Genomic DNA, 20,227 nt, shown 5'->3' with positions numbered 1-20,227 from the left:
AAATTTTGATTCAAATTCTGAAGAGGTCATCCCCACAGTTACAATCTGGTTTGCCCAAGTCAAAGCTTCCCCTTCAAGAATTTTTTTAATTTTCATATCATCTGGTGAGTGAGGTAAAAAAACAATCCTTACAATACTGTATAAAATCAACGGGGTGTAAGGGTCCATCTACCGAAAAGTGCTTCACTGGAATATTAAATACAAGACTGCATGTGTTGACATTGTGATTTTTGCTTTGAAATTCAGTGTCAAAACTTTCAAGTTTCTCGCTAAGTTCTTCGACAGATTTTTTGTTTTCTAAATCACTGCATTCTACTTTTTTTTCTAGAGTAACCGAACGATTGTCGGTTTTTTGTTCTACATTTTTTACTAAAACTTTTGTTTTCTCATCCAAATTTTTAATTTCCCCTTTTATCTCATTAAAATCAATTAAATTTCTTTCCCTATCTGCCAGTAACTCATTTTTTACAGTCTTACTTTCATCGCTCAATTTAGCATCAATTTCATTTATTTTGCTTCCACAGATTCAGTTTTTTCCTCAATACTGCCAACTCTGTTCGAAAGATCACCCACTTGGGTATTGACTGCTTGGACTTGCAACAAAATGTTATCAATTTTTTCATCCCACTAAGTCTTATTGTCGTCAACTGATTGTTTAATTTCTTTCGTGAAATTTACAAGAAAACTTTTTAAATCAAATTGATCGGTTCATTCTGTTTCATTTGACCTGTCCTGATTTTCGAAGTCTATTAAATTACTACTTTCTACTTTAGGCACAATACTCTCGAAAATCTCATAAGTCATTGTGAAGAAAAAAAATTTATACACAGCAATACAAAACAAGATAAAAATATTGTTTTAACAAAATTGCGGGTTTCGTGACTTATCTGGAGCACTCTTCTACTGTTGCAAATCCATGTTTTCCATCCATGTGATTGTTGACCAAAATTCTTGAAAATTATTTTTTTCTGTCAAAAATTATATTTTTTGCTGAAACATTTCTTCTCCAAAACTTTTACTTCCCGATGAACACAAATACTGTAACACGCATTCTGAAAAACTGGTATGAACACACACAAATTTTCTTCTTCGTAGCACTGTTGAAGATCTCGTGAACACAATATCCCAGCTGAGCCCCCAGTTGAAGTATGTTCACTATTTTTATTTACTTAAATTTGGCATATTTCGTGACAGTACCTTTTCCGTAACATGTTTACAAGGCAATATTTGTCTTGGCTTCAGTTGTCTAGTGGAAGTATGATTCCACAATGCAGTTTTGTTGGCTGCAGAAATGACCTGGTTCAATGCGTTTGCCTCATTTTTGGTGCTTCAAATACCATTTCTTCGAATGTGGTTTCTTCTTAAAGTTTATATAAAAAAATAGTAACATAATTCATTTTTTTCTGTTCACTAGCAAATTATTTATAACGGCGACCTGCATTTGTTCTACCGTCAACACACACCAAGAGTTAACTGCCGACTGACTTTAGTCAAAGACGACTCCAGTGTCAAAGACATTTTTTGCTGTTGCAATCATCTACTTGGCTCAGCAACAGTTCTATTGCTATGTTAATACAGTAGGTTCTTCGTGCATAACTGGTTTCAAGTGTGTGTACATGACTAACTGAATTCCTCTAGACACTTTGGAGAACACTTCCAGAGTGGAGAGACACAACTGTACAGTATCATTTACTTTAAAATTCTTGTTCTCCTTTGCTACCTTGTTCTTGACAAATGCCCAAATAAGTTCAATGGAGTTCAGTTCTCAGTACAGTACAGGCAACCACAGAAGCAAAATTTCCTTGTCCACTGATCACAGTATACTTTCCAAAAGGTATTCCTATGCCCTGATGTGTGGTTGCATGTGTTGCAGTAGGCCAGCTCTAGTAAATCCCTAATATGATAGAGCATTGGATGGAAGCTCTACATTATTGCTTTCCATCCATTCAGTAATAGAATCCTTTCTCCATTTCGTAGGTGGATTTTGTGGATACCGGATTCATCATCATGTGATGTGGAGCCTGATCTCAAATAATCGCATATCTGTTTGATAATTTTTCGAGATCGCTTCTAAACCACTCTTTGCAGTGTCTGGCATTCATTTTATAATGATAATCAGCACCTCCTTTTTTCCAATAAAACATCAGCCAGCATTTGCATGAACTCATCTTCGTTCTCAATGTGGCACATTATAATCCTTCTTCTAGAACCAGATGGTGTTTGAATTGTTCCTTTCCAGTCCTTCCATTCCTAAACATATCCTCTGTGATAATTGTACACATTTTCTGATGCGTAAGCCAGTTTTTGTTCCTGCCACCCAAACTCTGTGGAACGATTTGCTCTACACTGGCTCTCATCAGTGGAATTAATACTCCATCCAGTGTTGTGCAGGTGGAAGAGGAGAGGAGCAGAGAAAGGAAAAGACTGGTGGGTGTGTTGGCAGGAAGTGGCACGTAGTGTGGGTGAGGGCATGTGAATTGGGGGGGGGGGGGGGGGGGGGGGGTGAGAGTGAAAAGGGGTGCAGAAATCGGTGAAGGGTGTGGAGGCAGTAGTTTGACGCTGCGACGATTTCAAGAATGGGGAACATGTTGTAAGGATAACTCCCATCTGTGCAGTTGGGATAAGATAGCCTGTGGCAGGACTGGAATAGAAAGTGCTGGTTGGTGGATTGGCCAGGTTTGCACCTGGGTCTTCCACAGGAATATGATACATGTGGCAAGTGGTTTGGATTGGGAGTGATGGACTAGGTGTTGCAGATGTTGGGTGGGTGACGGGACACGACTTTAGGAGGTGTGGGAAGGATCTGGGGGGGGGGGGGGGGGGGGGGGGGGATGACCCCAATTTCCAGAGACGGTGATTCATGATCAAGACCCTGACGAAGGATGTGGTTCAGTTCCAGTCCTGGGTGGTATTGGGTGACAAAGGGGGTTCTTCTTTGTAGTTAGTTCTTGGGGGTGTGTGGGGATTGGGTACAGGAAATCTGTTAGCAGACTGGGGAATACTGCCTATCTGTCAAGGCCTTTGTGAGACCTTCAGCATACTGGGTAAGGGACTTCTTGTCACTACATATACACCATCCTTGGGTCAGTTGTACGGGAGGAATTTTTTGGTGTGGAAGGGATGGCAGCTGTCAAAAAGCAGATACCGTTGGTGGATGGTGGATTTAATGTAGACAAAAGTGTGGATCGTGCCATCAGATTGGAGGAAGTCAGTGTCCAGGAAGGTGGCACACTGTGTTGAGGAGGACCCGGTGAAGCAGCTGGGAGAGAAGGTGTTGAGGTTGTGATGGAATGAGGATAGGATGTCTTGACCAAGACCCAATACCGCCTCAGAATGCAACAGCTACATCACATCCTTTATCAGGCTTTTGATTATCTATAGTTACGCCCTGAAATGAGGGACAACTTACCAAAGATCTTTCCCACCCCTTCTAAAGTGATGTTCCATCACCCGCTCAACCTCCACATCATCCTTTTGCATCCCTATATCACTCCCAGTCCCATCCCCTTGCTACAGTGGTCGTATCCCTGTGGAACACTGAGGTGCAAGACTTGCTCAATCTGCCAACCCAGCACTTACTATTCCAGTCCTACCACAGGCTCATCGCACTCCATCAGAGGCCAGGCTTATACTATCCCTTCAGAGGCTGGGCCACATGTGAAATCAGCCTTGTCATATACCAGATCTGCTGCAGCCATTGCATAGCTTTTTATATTTTGGTATGACTACCAACCAGCTGGCCACCAGGATTAATGGCCACCGTCAAACTGTGACCAAAAGCAGAGTAGACCATCTAGTGGCACAACATGCAGTTGAAGATAACATGCTGGATTTCAATGGCTACTTCACAACCCTGGTCATCTGGATCTTCCCCTCCACCACCAACTCTTCTCAATTGTGTAGATGGAGTTATCCTTACAACACATTCTCCACTCCCAAACTCATCCCAGCATTAACCTACAGTAACCTACTCTCCCCACATCCTCCACCCAACAGTTTCCACCTCCTCTGCCCTTTCTTCTCCTCCCAGTTTGCATCTATATACTCTCATTGTGCACTGCTCTCTGCCAATGCAACCACCTGTATTTGCCTTTTCTCTGCTCCTTCCATTTCCCATTCCCCCTCCCACCCCCACAGCATCCCGATGCTGCACCTGGCAGCCTTGTCCTACCACCATCTAGTACCTGCACACTCCACCAGCCTGTGCTGACTTCTCTCTCCCCATCTGCACCCCACTCTGGATTCCTGCCTCCATTGGCCAGGCAGTGTTGCATTCTGGCCACAGCAGCCAGAGATAGGAGTCAAGTGTGCATGAGATATGCTTACTTGTATGAACGTATGTGTGTTTTACTTTCTGAAGAAGGCACTGGCTGAAAGATCAATGTGTAATAGTCTTTTTGTTGTGCCTGTCTGCAACTCAGTGTGTCACCTTTATGGTGAGCAGCAGTCTATCCTTTTCATAATAGTATTGTATCTGTGATGTACAATTAATGTTTGCAAACAAAGTGCGATTATCATGCCATATTTTGTGCTAACTTACATTAACCGTGTACCTTGTTTGGTGGTCCAAGTTTGGTATTATGCAAAAGAATGGAGTCCTGAACACGAGTTCAGTTTCTGAACTAATGTCAAAATTTACCTCCAGTCAACAGTGTTTATAAAATTGGGCCATAATGTTCTGTGCAGGCTGTTGAATATAAGTGTGTCCAATTACTTGACATCTCCCTGTGCTGCTGTTTTGGCCCTAGTTTTATATTCACACTTTCCCTATTAGGTGAGAAAAGAGAAATATTGGTAATGCTCATCCTTTTTACAGTGCTGCAACATTATACCTCTTACAGTGATCATTGTTTTGGTCATGGACTTTAACATTGTTACCTTTCCTCCAAATTGTCTGATACATAAGGTATGGGCAGTATTATAGATAAAATAACTATACGTACCTAATTTGTGGTAGATTAGTTATAACTCTAGGAGATGACATGAAATTGTAAGATTTTTAGAACTAAACTCTGTCCTTATGGAACTGCAACTGCTGTGTTCGGATGCAGGCTGAGTTGGCATCCCTTCACTCCCAGCTTCAGGCAGTGTTGGCTTCGGTCACACAGCTTGAGGCTGTTGTCAATGGGCATCACTGTGGGGGTCCGGATGGGGGTTTGTCGGGGACGGCCAGCTCGTCCCACGCATCCCTCGATCGGACTACAACTGTGGCTGCCCGGGATACTGCCCACATTGAGGCTGATCCCTCACCTGTGGTAGAGTGGGAGGTCGTCTCGAGGTGTGGCAGGGGGCGAAAGACATTCTGGAGGGCTGAACGGAAGGCCTCTCCAGTTTGTCTGACGAACCGGTTTCAGGCTCCGTCTCAGGCTCATACTGATCTTCGGCCGAACATGGCTGCTTGTCCTGTTCCAGAGGTTGCCCTTCAGTCTGCAAGATCCGGGTTGTCGCAGAGGGTGGGCTTACTGGTAGTTGGGAGCTCCAACTTCAGGCGCGTAATGGGGCCCCTTAGGGATATGGCAGCAAGAGAGGGGAAGAAAACCGATTTGCACTCCGTTGCATACCGGGGGGAGTCATTCCAGATGTGGAAAGGGTCCTTCCGGATGCCGTGAAGGGTACAGGGTGCACCCATCCGCAGGTGGTCACTCATGTCGGCACCAATGATGTGTGTCGCTATGGATTGGAGGAAATCCTCTCTGGCGTCCGGCGGCTATCTGATTTGGTGAAGACTGCCAGTCTCGCTAGCGGGATGAAAGCAGAGCTCACCATCTGCAGCATCGTCGACAGGACTGACTGCGGACCTTTGGTACAGAGCCGAGTGGAGGGTCTGAATCAGAGGCTGTGAGACGGTTCTGCGACCGTGTGGGCTGCAGATTCCTTGACTTGCGCCATAGGGTGGTGGGGTTTCAGGTTCCGCTGGATAGGTCAGGAGTCCACTACACACAGCAAGTGGCTACACGGGTAGCACGGGTTGTGTGGCGTGGACTGGGCGGTTTTTTTAGGTTAGATGGCCTCGGGCAAGTACAGAAAGGGCAGCAGCCTCAAAGGGTGCGGGGCAAAGTCAGGACATGCGGGGACCAAGCAGCAATCGGTATTGTAATTGTAAATTGTCGAAGCTGCATTGGTAAAGTACCGGAACTTCAAGCGCTGATAGAAAGCACCGAAGCTGAAATCGTTATCGGTACAGAAAGCTGGCTGAAGCCAGAGATAAATTCTGCCAAAATTTTTACAAAGGCACAGATGGTGTTTAGAAAGGATAGATTGCATGCAACTGGTGGTGGCGTGTTTATCGCTGTTAGTAGTAGTTTATCCTGTAGTGAAGTAGAAGTGGATAGTTCCTGTGAATTATTATGGGTGGAGGTTACACTCAACAAACGAGCTAGGTTAATAATTGGCTCCTTTTACCGACCTCCCGACTCAGCAGCATTAGTGGCAGAACAACTGAGAGAAAATTTGGAATATTTTTCACATAAATTTTCTCAGCATGTTATAGTCTTAGGTGGAGATTTCAATTTACCAGATATAGACTGGGACACTCAAATGTTTAGGACGGGTGGTAGGGACAGAGCATCGAATGACATTATACTGAGTGCACTATCCGAAAATTACCTCGAGCAATTAAACAGAGAACCGACTCGTGGAGCTAACATCTTAGACCTACTGATAACAAACAGACCCAAACTTTTCGACTCTTTAAGTGCAGAATAGGGAATCAGTGATAATAAGGCCGATGCAGCATCCCTGAATATGGAAGTTGATAGGAATATGAAAAAAGGGATGAAGGTTTATCTGTTTATCAAGAGTAATAGAAGGCAGATTTCAGACTACCTAAAGATCAAAATGAAAATTTCTGTTCCGACACTGACAATGTTGAGTGTTTATGGAAAAAGTACAAGGCAATCGTAAAATGCGTTTTAGACAGGTACGTGCCGAGTAAAACTGTGAGGGACGGGAAAAACCCACCGTGGTTCAACAACAAAGTTAGGAAACTACTGTGAAAGCAAAGAGAGCTTCACTGCAACTTTAAATGCAGCCAAAACCTCTCAGAAAAACAGAAGCTAAACGATGTCAAAGTTAGCATAAGGAGGGCTATGCGTGAAGCGTTCAGTGAATTCGAAAGTAAAATTCTATGTACCGACTTGACAGAAAATCCTAGGAAGTTCTGGTCTTACGTTAAATCAGTAAGTGGCTTGAAACAGCATATCCAGACACTCTGGGATGATGATGGCATTGAAACAGAGGATGACACGCGTAAAGCTGAAATACTAAACACCTTTTTCCAAAGCTGTTTTATAGAGGAAGACCGCACTGCAGTTCCTTCTCTAAATCCTCGCACAAACGAAAAAATGGCTGACATCGAAATAAGCGTCCAAGGAATAGAAAAGCAACTGGAATCACTCAACAGAGGAAAGTCCACTGGACCTGACGGGATACCAATTCGATTCTACACAGAGTACGCGAAAGAACTTGCCCCCCTTCTAACAGCCGTGTACCGCAAGTCTCTAGAGGAACGGAAGGTTCCAAATGATTGGATAAGAGCACAAGTAGGCCCAGTCTTCAAGAAGGGTCGTCGAGCAGATGCGCAATCCTATAGACCTATATCTCTGACGTCGATCTGTTGTAGAATTTCAGAACATGTTTTTTGCTTGCGTATCATGTCGTTTTTGGAAATCCAGAATCTACTCTGTAGGAATCAACATGGATTCCAGAAACAGCGATCGTGTGAGACCCAACTCGCTTTATTTGTTCATGAGACCCAGAAAATATTAGATACAGGCTCCCAGGTAGATGCTATTTTCCTTGACTTCCGGAAGGCGTTCGATACAGTTCCACACTGTCGCCTGATAAACAAAGTAAGAGCCTACGGAATATCAGACCAGCTATGTGGCTGGATTGAAGAGTTTTTAGCAAACAGAACACAGCATGTTGTTATCAATGGGGAGACGTCTACAGACGTTAAAGTAACCTCTGGCGTGCCACAGGGGAGTGTAATGGGACCATTGCTTTTCACAATATATATAAATGACCTAGTAGTGTCGGAAGTTCCATGCGGCTTTTCGCGGATGATGCTGTAGTATACAGAGAAGTTGCAACATTAGAAAATTGTAGCGAAATGCAGGAAGATCTGCAGCGGATAGGCACTTGGTGCAGGGAGTGGCAACTGACCCTTAACATAGACAAATGTAATGTATTGCGAATACATAGAAAGAAGGACCCTTTATTGTATGATTATATGATAGCGGAACAAACACTGGTAGCAGTTACTTTTGTAAAATATCTGGGAGTATGCGTGCGGAACGATTTGAAGTGGAATGATCATATAAAATTAATTGTTGGTAAGGCGGGTACAAGGTTGAGATTCATTGGGAGAGTCCTTAGAAAATGTAGTCCATCAACAAAGGAGGTGGCTTACAAAACACTCATTCGACCTATACTTGAGTATTGGTCATCAGTGTGGGATCTGTACCAGATTGGGTTGACGGAGGAGATAGAGAAGATCCAAAGAAGAGCGGCGCGTTTCATCACAGGGTTATTTGGTAACCGTGATAGCGTTACGGAGATGTTTAGCAAACTCAAGTGGCAGACTCTGCAAGAGAGGCGCTCTGCATCGCGGTGTAGCTTGCTCGCCAGGTTTCGAGAGGGTGCGTTTCTGGAGGAGCCATCAAATATATATTGCTTCCCCCTACTTACACCTCCCGAGGAGATCACGAATGTAAAATTAGAGAGATTCGAGCATGTACGGAGGCTTTCAGACAGTCGTTCTTCCCGCGAACCATACGCGACTGGAACAGAAAAGGGAGGTAATGACCGTGGCACGTAAAGTGCCCTCCGCCACACACCGTTGGGTGGCTTGCAGAGTATAAATGTAGATGTAGAAGAAAGTAAAGGTGTGAAATTAAGAGCAACTGCCAAAGAGAAGAGGAAAAGCTCTGCATACTATAGGGAAGAATAGAACTTAGTAAAGTAAACATTAAAGCTGAAATAAGATTAGAGAGCTCGAAATATTAATAAATATGGATGACTGCATGGCCTGTGAGGTAAATGAGAACAGATCATCAACATGATTACCATAGTGGAAACACCAAGTCCTCGTTGTTGGGGAGGGTACACAGATATATGTCATCCTGGAGGAAAGTTCCCCTAGTTGTCAGTTGATAATAAGAGAGAGGTACGGCAACTGTTATGTTACCTGTTGACGTGGTTGGTACAACCTTCAGCAGATGCAGTACTTCAGTGTGGAAACCTCCGCACTATCTTTCTCTAATAAGGCATTTCTCTGCTAAAAATGTCATGATAGTTTCCCCTGATTAAAATATTCTAGATCTAATATAGAACACCTCCCAAATTAGGATCTCGAGGCAGGGTCTCCTCAGCAGGAGCTCTCACACAAAAGGAAAATGCCAATTAATGTAATGCTATATTGCAAGGGTACTATGCAAACTACTAAATCCAATGGTAGAAATGGAAAAGATACAGGTAGATATTTTAAGAATCAACAATAATATGGAAAGGATAGATTTCAACATATAAAGGAGGTGTTGATTTGCAGTTGGGCACAATGAAAAAGAGTGCTTAAAACATTTCAGCATTCAGACAAAGCCCTTTAGAAGTAGAACTCTCACAAATTCAAACAATAACTCACACACACATGGCCACTGTCTCTGGATGCTAAGGTCTTGGTTCCTGACTCCCTTTGCCAGTAGCTAAATCCTATAACAACATGATGCTGTAAAATTTATAAAATTTGGGAAAATGTGTTTAAGGCAGAAGATTGCTATCACCAAAAGAAGGTGTGGTGACCATTGGACAAGAACTTAAGAAAAACCTAAAATCATTTAGCTCCTGGATGAAGTCCCTATCAGAGTTCTCTCTTTCTAACGAGACACACAAATACTGCATAGCCCATATTGTACTCATTAGATTGCACACTCTATCAAAGTACAATTTAGACAAATTGAAGAGTTCAAGGAATCAACAAGTAGGAGATTTTTTTGGAAAGAGAGGTATGACTGACAAATGATGTGTTGTTTCCTTGATGTTTTTGTGTCCTGCTAAAATAGTTTATTCATTTAATGTAATTTGAATGAAACTTCGTCTCAATGGCGTGCTCATAAATTCAGCTAATCTTAGAGTATGTTGAGACTGTAATACTTTAGGAATATTATCATGCAATGTAATCTTATACTTTTTTGAACTAGTACTCTTCTTTTGATTCTCTTATGTTTTTGATGATAAAAATTTTAAATTATCAATGTGTATTTTTTACGCAGAACAGTTAATTTTTTAAAATGATGTCCTTTTTGCTCCAGGACCCAATCTATGTGCTGGAGAACAATATACCTATAGATTCAAGTTATTATTTGGAAAACCAGTTGTCAAAGCCACTACTGAGAATATTTGCTCCGATACTGGGAGATAAAGCTGAATCTATATTATTGCGTGAGTAAAGTCTTTCAGTTGAGTTATGTAGCAAAATAAATTGGCTTCACAGGAAACCTGGTCACTTGTAATTACAGCCATTCAGCTGGTATGTACTGCAGAATAACTGAATTGTTTCTTCAAAATAACTGTTTTAAATAGAATTAATTTTGTAACTAACAAATCTAAATTTGGGTGTATCCACAATGGTAATTCATATAAACTTTATGCCAAATACACATTAAGTTTCTTTCTATAATTTTACTGTGGAGTGAATGAGTGTGTAGTGATTCTTAGTTTTAGGTGGCATATATTTATGAAGTAGGAAATAAAAATCAAAAATGGGCGGATGAGAATGATTACACTTTGCCCTGATGGTATGTGCTAGCCTTAATACTCATAAGCAAAGTCAGAAGTGTTATCTGCAGAAAGTGTTGTGTGCCATTCTGCATAATATGCACAGATTTGATTCATGGACAGACGTTTATCTACTCATTGTTTATGAGAAACTTTAGGTAACAGCCCTTTGATTTTTATGTTTGGTGCAGTGTGGGGGATATATGGTGGAGTCATAGTGATGGGTATATGTGATAGAGTACCAGTGAGAGTATATTGAGGAAAAAGACCTTGTTTCACAAAGCGCCTAGCATCCAGTGTTCGTTGGTCTATTGATTACTCATATGATTTTGAATGCATCCCTGTTGGTTTTTGAACTTTTTTGATCAAATCCTAAGTTGATTTCTGAATGAATCGTAAATTGATTTTTGAATGCGTGCATAGTGTATGTATGTGATGTCTCTGCAAGGAGAATTCCCGTCGCATCTAGAAAAATACTTTCCTGCAGACAAAAGAGGACAGGTCTATACGAGCTGAGCGAATAAATCCGAAAGGGTGAATGACAATCGCTGTTTATGTGGTTGACTGGGTTTGCAAATCATCAGCGTTATAATTACTAGCGAATTCCATAGATTCAGGCTGCGAGAGTGTAAATAAATGACTAACAGGAATAACAGGCAACTAAGATTACGTGTTGTCTTCTCCGTGTATCCAAGAAAATGAAATTTTGACAGAAAATTTTTGGCCAGTCCAGTACACCACAATCCCCGGCTAGCAGCCGCTAAAGTTCTATTCTGGGAGTAGCACGGAAAACGCGTTGTACAAGCACTTAATAACACGTAACCGGAGAACAAATGCTGGAGAACTAAACCAGTGATTGTGGCAGGGTTAGTGAAGTTAACCAGAGAATAAATTTTGACACTGGCAGGAGTAGTTACAGAATTAGTGATGACAAGATTGTTTGTTAGAAGGCCTAATGGGCTTTTGATCTTGGTACTTCCTGAATTATATTTTGTGGTGTTATAAAAATGACCATTTGTGCCAAAACAGTCTCGTTTATTTGGTGTGTGTAACAACTGCTGCAATATTAGGCAGGCCTATTTCGTTTTATCTAGCAGACAGTGACAAAATACACGTAATCAGATCGAGAAACCACACCAGTCTTGGGTACTATTTGTATTAACAGCTTTTCTGGTATTAGACAACGACATTTTGTTTTTTCATATAGCAAAACGTTGGCGAACTTTGATGGCGTAATAGATTCTTTCCCAGAAAGGAAAGTACACCATATAAAGCTGTGGCAAGATTACAGAGAGAAAAAAGCTAGGACTTAAGGATTGAAGAAATGTGTACTGTCTTGCTTGTCTCTTGTCTTTACTTGTTTTATGTATCCTATATATATAATTTTATGTCACACAGAACAGCAAGTTATTAGCTAATAGGCAGTAAAGACTGCAAATTTTCTGAAGAGTTCTTGTTCTCCCGGTTACAAATAATCCCATCCACTATTAATTGCGAGATTTTTATTTAAGCAGGGCGGGTGTCAAACCGGCCGACTGGGAGCAGGAGAGGCACCACAGGACATTTTAATTTCCGCTGGCCTGAATACAGTTTGATGGCACCCATTACAAAATATTACATGTTTGAATTCCACAGAGCGAAATACAGAGAAGTGCGATGGAAGAATATTGTGTGAAGGGGCGTGGCACTGCACTTCGGCACACTTAAGACCAAATAACATGTCTTATGTTGCCTTGATCATACATGCTTTATGTATCAGACACTTCAGAAAGACATGCGCTACAATATGAAGATATTTTTGAAAAGTCCATTTTTTTTAAATTTTTGGCGTCCTACTTCAAATGCTCGAGGGGTGGGTAGCGCCACTACCTAATATTGGCCCAGTTCGGAAATATCGTAGATCCGGACCTGGTGAACAGAGCAGTCTAAAAAAAGTTGTAGTGGGGAGGTGGTAGCTTCCACGTGACCTGTGTTTACGTTAAGTAATTTTGCTGTTTCTTCTTCGTTTATTGCTCTCACGTCAAATGAAAACAAAACGGATTTCTGTGCTCGGGAGCTATCAAGTGAATTAAAATACATACTCATAATTATGGAAGGCTAAAATAAGTTATTAGTTTCAGATTTTATTTTGTTTCTACTTTTCTGACAGTCAAGCGTTAATCACCTTGCAGAACAATGAAGTTATCTTTGTCGGTTTGTTAAAGAAATTTGACTTTTTTATAAATCTTTTCTGCTGAGGCAGTCAGTTTATTTGAAACAAAGTGTTTAATTCGACACTATTGCCTAGTTTCAACTGTTCGCTACATTTCAAGTGCACGTTTTCATCGTCTAGCGTGTATGGCATTATGCCATAATAAAGAACCAAACATGAGATCATCTGAATCTGAACATACGAATGTGCACTTGATGTCGAATTATGCATTTTAGTAGGGTTCACAAAATTCCCATGCTCTTGGATTATCCTCTAACGTCTTGTTTCTTTTATGACATAATGTAAGATCTTTTAATGTTTTACACGTACAGGCTTCCTGCATCACCGTAGCTGCGCAAGCACCGCGACGCCTGTCTTCTGGCGCAACTGCTGAAATGAATCTAACAGGTCACAGGAAAATAATCCGAATGGTTGTTTGAAAAGCGTTACTTTCAAGTAAAGTAAATTTCCTTTTACACAAGATGAACTCTGTGCGCGAATGTCCGATGAATTTCTTAAATCACAGAGCGTTTGACTTTCATTCAAAATTCAAATCTTTGAGAACGACCATTTAGAGTATTTTCGACCCCATAAGATCAGATGTTTATGTCGTTGTTAAAAAAATTTACTGGCACATTTCTGTGATGTATGTTGAAGTGTAACACACACAAAAAAGATCAACATTACGTGTGAGAACCCAGCTTCTCTTGCAGCTTATTAATCTTAGAGGCCAATATTATAGGGTACGTGAAAGCTTTTCTTTTCTTTTAGCAACAATATATATATTAATTTAAACCATTACCTTTCCCTATTTGTGTGTTCGCGCTACTTAACAGAGATGTCTCTATTGGCTGACTACATCACATTTCCTATGCTCTGAATATCCACTGTCATCGGCTGGCGAGATCGCTTGACATGAGCTACGACCAGCTTACAAAAGCACATCGCACAACCATTGAAAGGATTGATAAGTTTTACAGTTCTGAGCAAAAATTATACTGTTACTTAACATGGAAAAAGTGTATTTTCATCCGTTAGAAAGTGTATTTTTAACCGGGAAATCCGGGAATTTTTTTTCCTCGTCCATGTATACACCCCGGTCTAACTTGTTTAGGCAGGGAGCGAGTGGCTGCTCTCTTGCACACTATGGAATTTACTAATGACCTTCTGACATCATATAAAAACATTCTTCGGGAAATCCTCTCATTGTTATTATTTGCGTATATGATGAAGGTATTAATGCAAGCAATGTCAATCATTCGGAAAAATAGGCCAAGTGGCCAGCGTCTAGTTTCTCATGAGGTTGAATAAGTAGCGAACATTTCCTCTATTGTGTCCACACCTGTTTTGGTCTTATTTTACATTCTTATAATTTCTGATTTCTTTTACGCCCCAGTATTAGTGTCGATGGCTCCGTCATGATGCAAAGATGAAAGGAGATTTAACGTTTTTGCCCTTCTTTGGCACTTATGAAACTATAGTGATATCCTTTCTGAATCCAAAAAGGGTGCTGGTGCTTCTAAGTTCACGACCTCTCGTGCAAACAAAGTCTGGAGGTAGCTCCCTCTTATTCTTTCTAAGAGTTCCTACTACTGTAAATTTCTTTTTGAGGAGCTCTTCAGCCAGTGGTATGGAACAAAACCAGTTGTCTTGTGTCACATTGCATCCTGAATCTTCGATTGGCCGTACAAGTCTATTTACTTTGTCCTTAAGTGAGTTTGACAGTGCAAAGGGATCCTCTGGCTCCCAACACAGATTTCCATCCCCAAAGAATACCATGTTCTTGCGTCACACAAGGTGAAAATTTTCAAACCATATTTCGCTGACTTGCTTGGTATTTACTGTCGGAAAATGCATTTGCCTCTAAATGCAACCAATTGTTCATCCCCTGTTGTATATTCAGACACAGTATAATTACTGACGCAGTTTGACACGAATAATTCAAACACTTCTCTGAATGCAGCCGGGCAATAAAGTTCTTTACACTATAGTCCGTCTCGAATATCACGAATCTCAAACAACGCAACAAGAAACAAAAGTGCCGTAAACTCATTGTTGCACAAAATATTGCAATTCCAAAACCATTTGTGTCCCATAAGTCTTCCAGATTTTGGCGTCCTGCCCTATAATGCCTAGTCAGTATCAATAGACCCAGAAGAGATTTGATTTCTTCCTCATTTGTTGGTTTGGCATCACGGTCTCTAGTGGAATTTGATGTAATGCGTTGTATGTAAATGTTTGGGCATGATGTAATCGTTCTAATTATTACAGCATTTGTAAATATCGAAAAACAGTCCACAGCAGTTTTTACAGATTTTGGGATAGCTTTCACACCAGGGAGATGAATAATGAGGTCCACACTTCTAGTTCATACGTTGCAACTACAACATTTTTTCATCCATTTTGTAACCTTGTCCTTTCCAATAAAAAAAGTCGTGCTTGTTTTCACTATCCTCTGCACTTACTTGCGGTTCCAGTTCCAGGCTGTCTTTGTCCTCCGTTTCTGTGTCACTGTGATGAGAGATAACTTCACAACTGTCTGTTTCCTCTTCTTCTTCTTCTTCTTCTTCTTCTTCTACAAAAGTTTTGTCCAAGAGCTCTTCCAGAAGCTTCCGCACTCTTTCTTGTTCTATTTCGTAACAATACATATCTGTTTTAGCTGCACAAAGCGACAAAATACCAGCAGCTTCTACGGAACAGAACTGTGCACTTTCTCGCACCACTGCAACATAAAGAGTCTCGCAGGGTGCCGACAACACCTCAAGGCTCATTATTGTGTGTTTTCTTGGAACTTGCACTTCCATTGTAGATTCTATTGTTACTCAAAGCTTTCATATTACGCCCTAGAAAGGTAGCAAAGAACATGACATTATACTCCTATCCATTATGTAATAATCTTGATAAGGATGACTGGGGTGTTCTGAACAACCCGCTCTACCGCTTAAGCGTTAAACAGTGTCACATAAGACACCAGCTGACAACATTATGTCATTTAAATTTTTACATAATCTGATTGATGAATTTAAAAGAAAAACATTATGTGGAGAGATTCGTTTTGAACCCAGGTTGAGATAGATGTGTTATTATTCTTGCAAACTTAATGTTTTAGAGTACCTTTGTTAAGGAGGTAGGTAGTGAGACTTGTCAGTTATTAATAATAATATGTCTCACTAGCTTGCTTTTAAAGTGGTCAGACAAAATAGCATATCCTGTGATACAATGCATTGCATATTGGACTTGTTTATCTTTGAGGAACAGAACTTTAGTTAATTACTTGAAATATTGGCAAGATGATTGGTTTTGAGAAAGTTTATTTCATTCTTAATTTCTTGGCAGAACATAGAGTAATGTATGTATAATACATTTTTTCTTGTATGTATTCTATTGCTTTATCCCTTGGATTGTGCATGCCAAACTTCTGAAGTCCTTCAAGGAAGTGATTAATATTAAACACATTAGCTACTTGAATGCTGTGATTTATAATTTTGGTTGTTTGCTGTGTAACAAAATCTTCGCATTCCTTAATTGATTTCGCAGTTCCTCTTTTTAATTATTGTCCATATAAATTTACTTTTATTATTTGAATTACTGATTCCGGGTGTTAGTTTATATTATTTATAATAAAAATTTATCTGAAATTGCTTCAGTCAAACAAACACACATTAAAAATTAAGGATTAATTACTGTCATGTGCTAAGAAGGAAATTAATATTCCCCCCAGGTGGAGATCACACTCGAACAAAGGCTTTGGTAACATCTCGTGTTGGAGCACTGGCAGCTTTCACACGCCGTAAAGAAACTTGCATTGGTTGCAAGGCAGTTCTGCAAGATACATCCGCTTTATGCAGCCACTGTCGGAAAGATGAAGTGAAACTGTACCAGCAAGAACTATTTCGTCTGCAATCACTAGAGGAACAGTTTTGTCGCTTGTGGACTCAATGCCAGCGATGTCAAGGAAGTTTGCATGAAGAAGTCATTTGCACAAGGTTTGTAAAAGGAAACTACAATGCAAACTTAGTGATATTTAATTTCATAATTCACATTTTATATTCACATATCATTTGATACCTTATTGACTTTGCATTAGGATATCTCCCTGTTGACTTCCTTTCCCAATGATTGTACATAATACTCATATTGATTATTTTTTACCCCACTTTATACATTAGCATAAAGCAAAACATAATTTATCCCCCGTGTATTATGACCTTTCTAAAAACTAAAAATATCCTCTGTAGAACCTGAAAAATATGAATGCAGAGAATGGATTTTACAAGCTGTGGGCCAATAGAACACAAGATCTCTTTGATAATTAAGAAAAATAGTCAAACATAAAAGTAGCTTTGTGAATGCCTTGGGCGAGTGTTATAAGATGAAAACTATTTACACTATATATGAATAAATCAGTACCTAATATTGCCACCATTACAATATAGAGACGCTATAAAGTGTATCAAAATTCTGGAAGATCTGCAGAGAATTGGCGCTTGGTGCTGGGATTGGTAGTTGCTATTCAAGACAAACAAATTTAATGCATTGCATGTAAATACCCATGATTGTTTGATTACACAATTGCCAAGCAGTTCTACAGTCAGTCATGTCCACTAAATATCTGAGTGTATGCATACAGATTTAAAGTGGAACAATGGTGTAAAACTAGCTGTAGGAAAGGTAGAGGCCACACAGATTCATTGGAAGAATCTTCAAAATACTAGCTCATCAACAAGTGTAGTAGCTCACATAACCTCTTTTGGCCAATACTTGTCTATTGCACCTCAGTCTGAGACCTAGAGGAAATAGAGAAAATACAAACAACAGCACGTCTCATCATAGGTTAATTTAATAAGCACAAAACTGTGTGGAGAACTTCATCCAACTCCAGTGGGGCACTGGTTTACATATATCTTGATACAACACAGAACGTAAAATTAGAGTTTTTAGCTCAGACATTGGCATACTAATTGTCACTTTTTCCACACAACGTTTGCAGCTGAAACAGGGAAGTGACAGTAGTGGACAAGTACCCTCCTCATGCACTGTAAGGTGGCTTGCAAAGTATGTAGACTTCGCAATGAAATTTTTCAACCAATGTCTGCAGATTTCAAATTGTGGCTCGAAATACTGCTGCTGTTCCTGCTACAGTTATTGTAAATCATGTGATAAATCAGTGTAGAGGATAGAAATCGGAGCTAATAACACAAACAAGGTGCGGCACACCAAAATTTGCTAAGGTTATGAAAGTCGTCACATACCAGCATTTTATGATATGTAACTGACAGTGAGCCAACTAACATTTGAAAGAGTAAGATCTGGATTTCTTGGAGCAGGAAGTGCCCAGTTGATAACCAAAGAGTTGGAGGAAGCTTTAATTTTGAAAGTGTGTTTATTTAAATCATAAACAACATTCCTAGGCCAGTATGACTTGTGATATTCATTTTCTAACAGGTAACTCCACGTGTTCCCGTGGTAATGACAGTGACACGCAAAGTGCCCTCCGCCACACACCGTTGGGTGGCTTGCGGAGTATAAATGTAGATGTAGATGTAGATGAACCCTGGTGTAGTGATGTTAACCCCAAAATTCTGTTTCGTAATGGTTTCAATGGATTACAAATATGCAATCAGTTCCAGCTAATTTTGATGTATGGAAAGAATAGAGCAAGTGCCTAAAGCCTGTGTATTGTTAGCTGTCTCACTGTCAGTTACGTATCATAAAATGTTGGTACTGAAGAATAATTAAAGAACAACTGTAAGGTGTTAATTAAGACTGATATTAAGTAAGTGCATGTCCATTTGTACTTCACAGTTCTTTCCCAGTTTTGTGTCAAACCCTGAAATACATATATTTAACATACATTACCCATATTCATAACATTGAATTGGATTATATTTGTATGAACACCATTGTTAATATATATTTTATTTATTTATTTTTTCCTCCAGTCGAGACTGCCCCATATTCTACATGAGGAAGAAAGTACAAATGGATCTCGTCACTCAAGACCGAGCACTTCAAAGATTTGGAAACCCCACTTGGTGATGTTGATGGCAACGTAAACTAATGTTGTCTCACCCTGACTGAATATTGTAAATATGTTTGTATAATATCTAACATTTATTAAAGTGACTTATTTTGAATTATTTCTAACAGCTTCGTTATTGGTTGCATCCACCCCTCTTCCGTTCATTGCTACCTTTTTGGTTCGACAGTTTGTATAGAAAGGCTGTGACTGACTTTTAAAGTTCGGTGGCTGCCTTGGTGTCTAGGGTATGGCCGATGAAACAAAACAACTGTACCACAGTGTGGGTAATGTCTGTTGCACAGTTGTTTAGCTGCTGTTAGTATAATGACATGTTTACTAAAAGTTCTAACAAGAATTCATGAAGCTGTTTTACAGAGTTAAAAATCCAGACTCATTCTCTTATGTGTCAGTTCCAACACTACCTTCTTGCAATTGTGTCTGGGATCACACTGTATGTAATATTGCATCCTCTCACATACTGTGTTTTACAGGTTGACTCAAATTTCACAATGTTGCAAGCACATATAGTTAATTTCTCTAGTGTACAGAATTTCAAAATGTTGTTGATCACTACACAAGATACGCTGCATTATTCATTTAGGAAAAAGGTACTCCAGATCTACTTCAGACCTCTGATAAAATTAGAGAGAGACTGAAAAGCTGCACTGTTTATTTCACCATACAAGTCTGCTCAAATACTACAAGCCGTGCTAGCCTGTTAATAGTTTCACCAGATTGTTGAAGAAAGGTTTACATAGCACCACAAAAGCATATCAAAACCAACAGCAATGGTATACAACATGAAAGCTTCAGCGTACAGTTGCACTGGCTGCCACTCAGAAAGAAGACAGCTTGGATGATAAGAGAGTGCTTCTAATGTTCCTAGTCTGGCAACCACAAACAGAAGCACATTATCCAGTTCTCTAAACAATAAAGTGGAATGTGCAAGAGACATTTGTGTATACCACTAACTGCTTGTCTCATCAAGGCACACTGGGCAACACATCAGTGAAGATTGCAAAGGCTGACACTTAAAACAGATCCCTGTGGCACACCGTTCTCCTGGACGGGGGAGGAACTATGAGAGGCCGCGACTTGCACGCGGAAGGTACGATACGACAGAAAATTGTGGATAAAGATCGGCAGAGGGCCCCGAAGACCCCATTCATGAAGCGTAGAAAGGATGTGATGGCGCCATGTCGTATCGTACGCCTTCCGCATGTCGAAAAAGACAGCGACCA

The 20,227-nt window shown here is 40.3% G+C and overlaps 1 protein-coding gene across 2 annotated transcripts in view; it reads left to right on the top strand.

Moving 5' to 3' along the window:
• LOC124595388 (DNA polymerase delta catalytic subunit) overlaps positions 1–19,104 on the top strand; it is a 173,672-nt gene extending 154,568 nt beyond the window's left edge. For both annotated transcript variants that reach the window (XM_047134108.1, XM_047134109.1), the window contains exons 17-19: positions 10,308–10,437; positions 16,686–16,950; positions 18,907–19,104. In XM_047134108.1, coding sequence (XP_046990064.1) covers positions 10,308–10,437; positions 16,686–16,950; positions 18,907–19,003 — 492 coding nt within the window. In that variant the 3' untranslated portion in view covers positions 19,004–19,104. The remainder of the gene's footprint in view (positions 1–10,307; positions 10,438–16,685; positions 16,951–18,906) is intronic.
• The last annotated feature ends 1,123 nt before the right edge of the window (positions 19,105–20,227 follow it).

This window comes from Schistocerca americana, chromosome 2 (assembly GCF_021461395.2).
Source record: "Schistocerca americana isolate TAMUIC-IGC-003095 chromosome 2, iqSchAmer2.1, whole genome shotgun sequence".
Taxonomy (NCBI): domain Eukaryota; kingdom Metazoa; phylum Arthropoda; class Insecta; order Orthoptera; family Acrididae; genus Schistocerca; species Schistocerca americana.
This window is presented reverse-complemented; position numbering and strand designations above follow the sequence as displayed.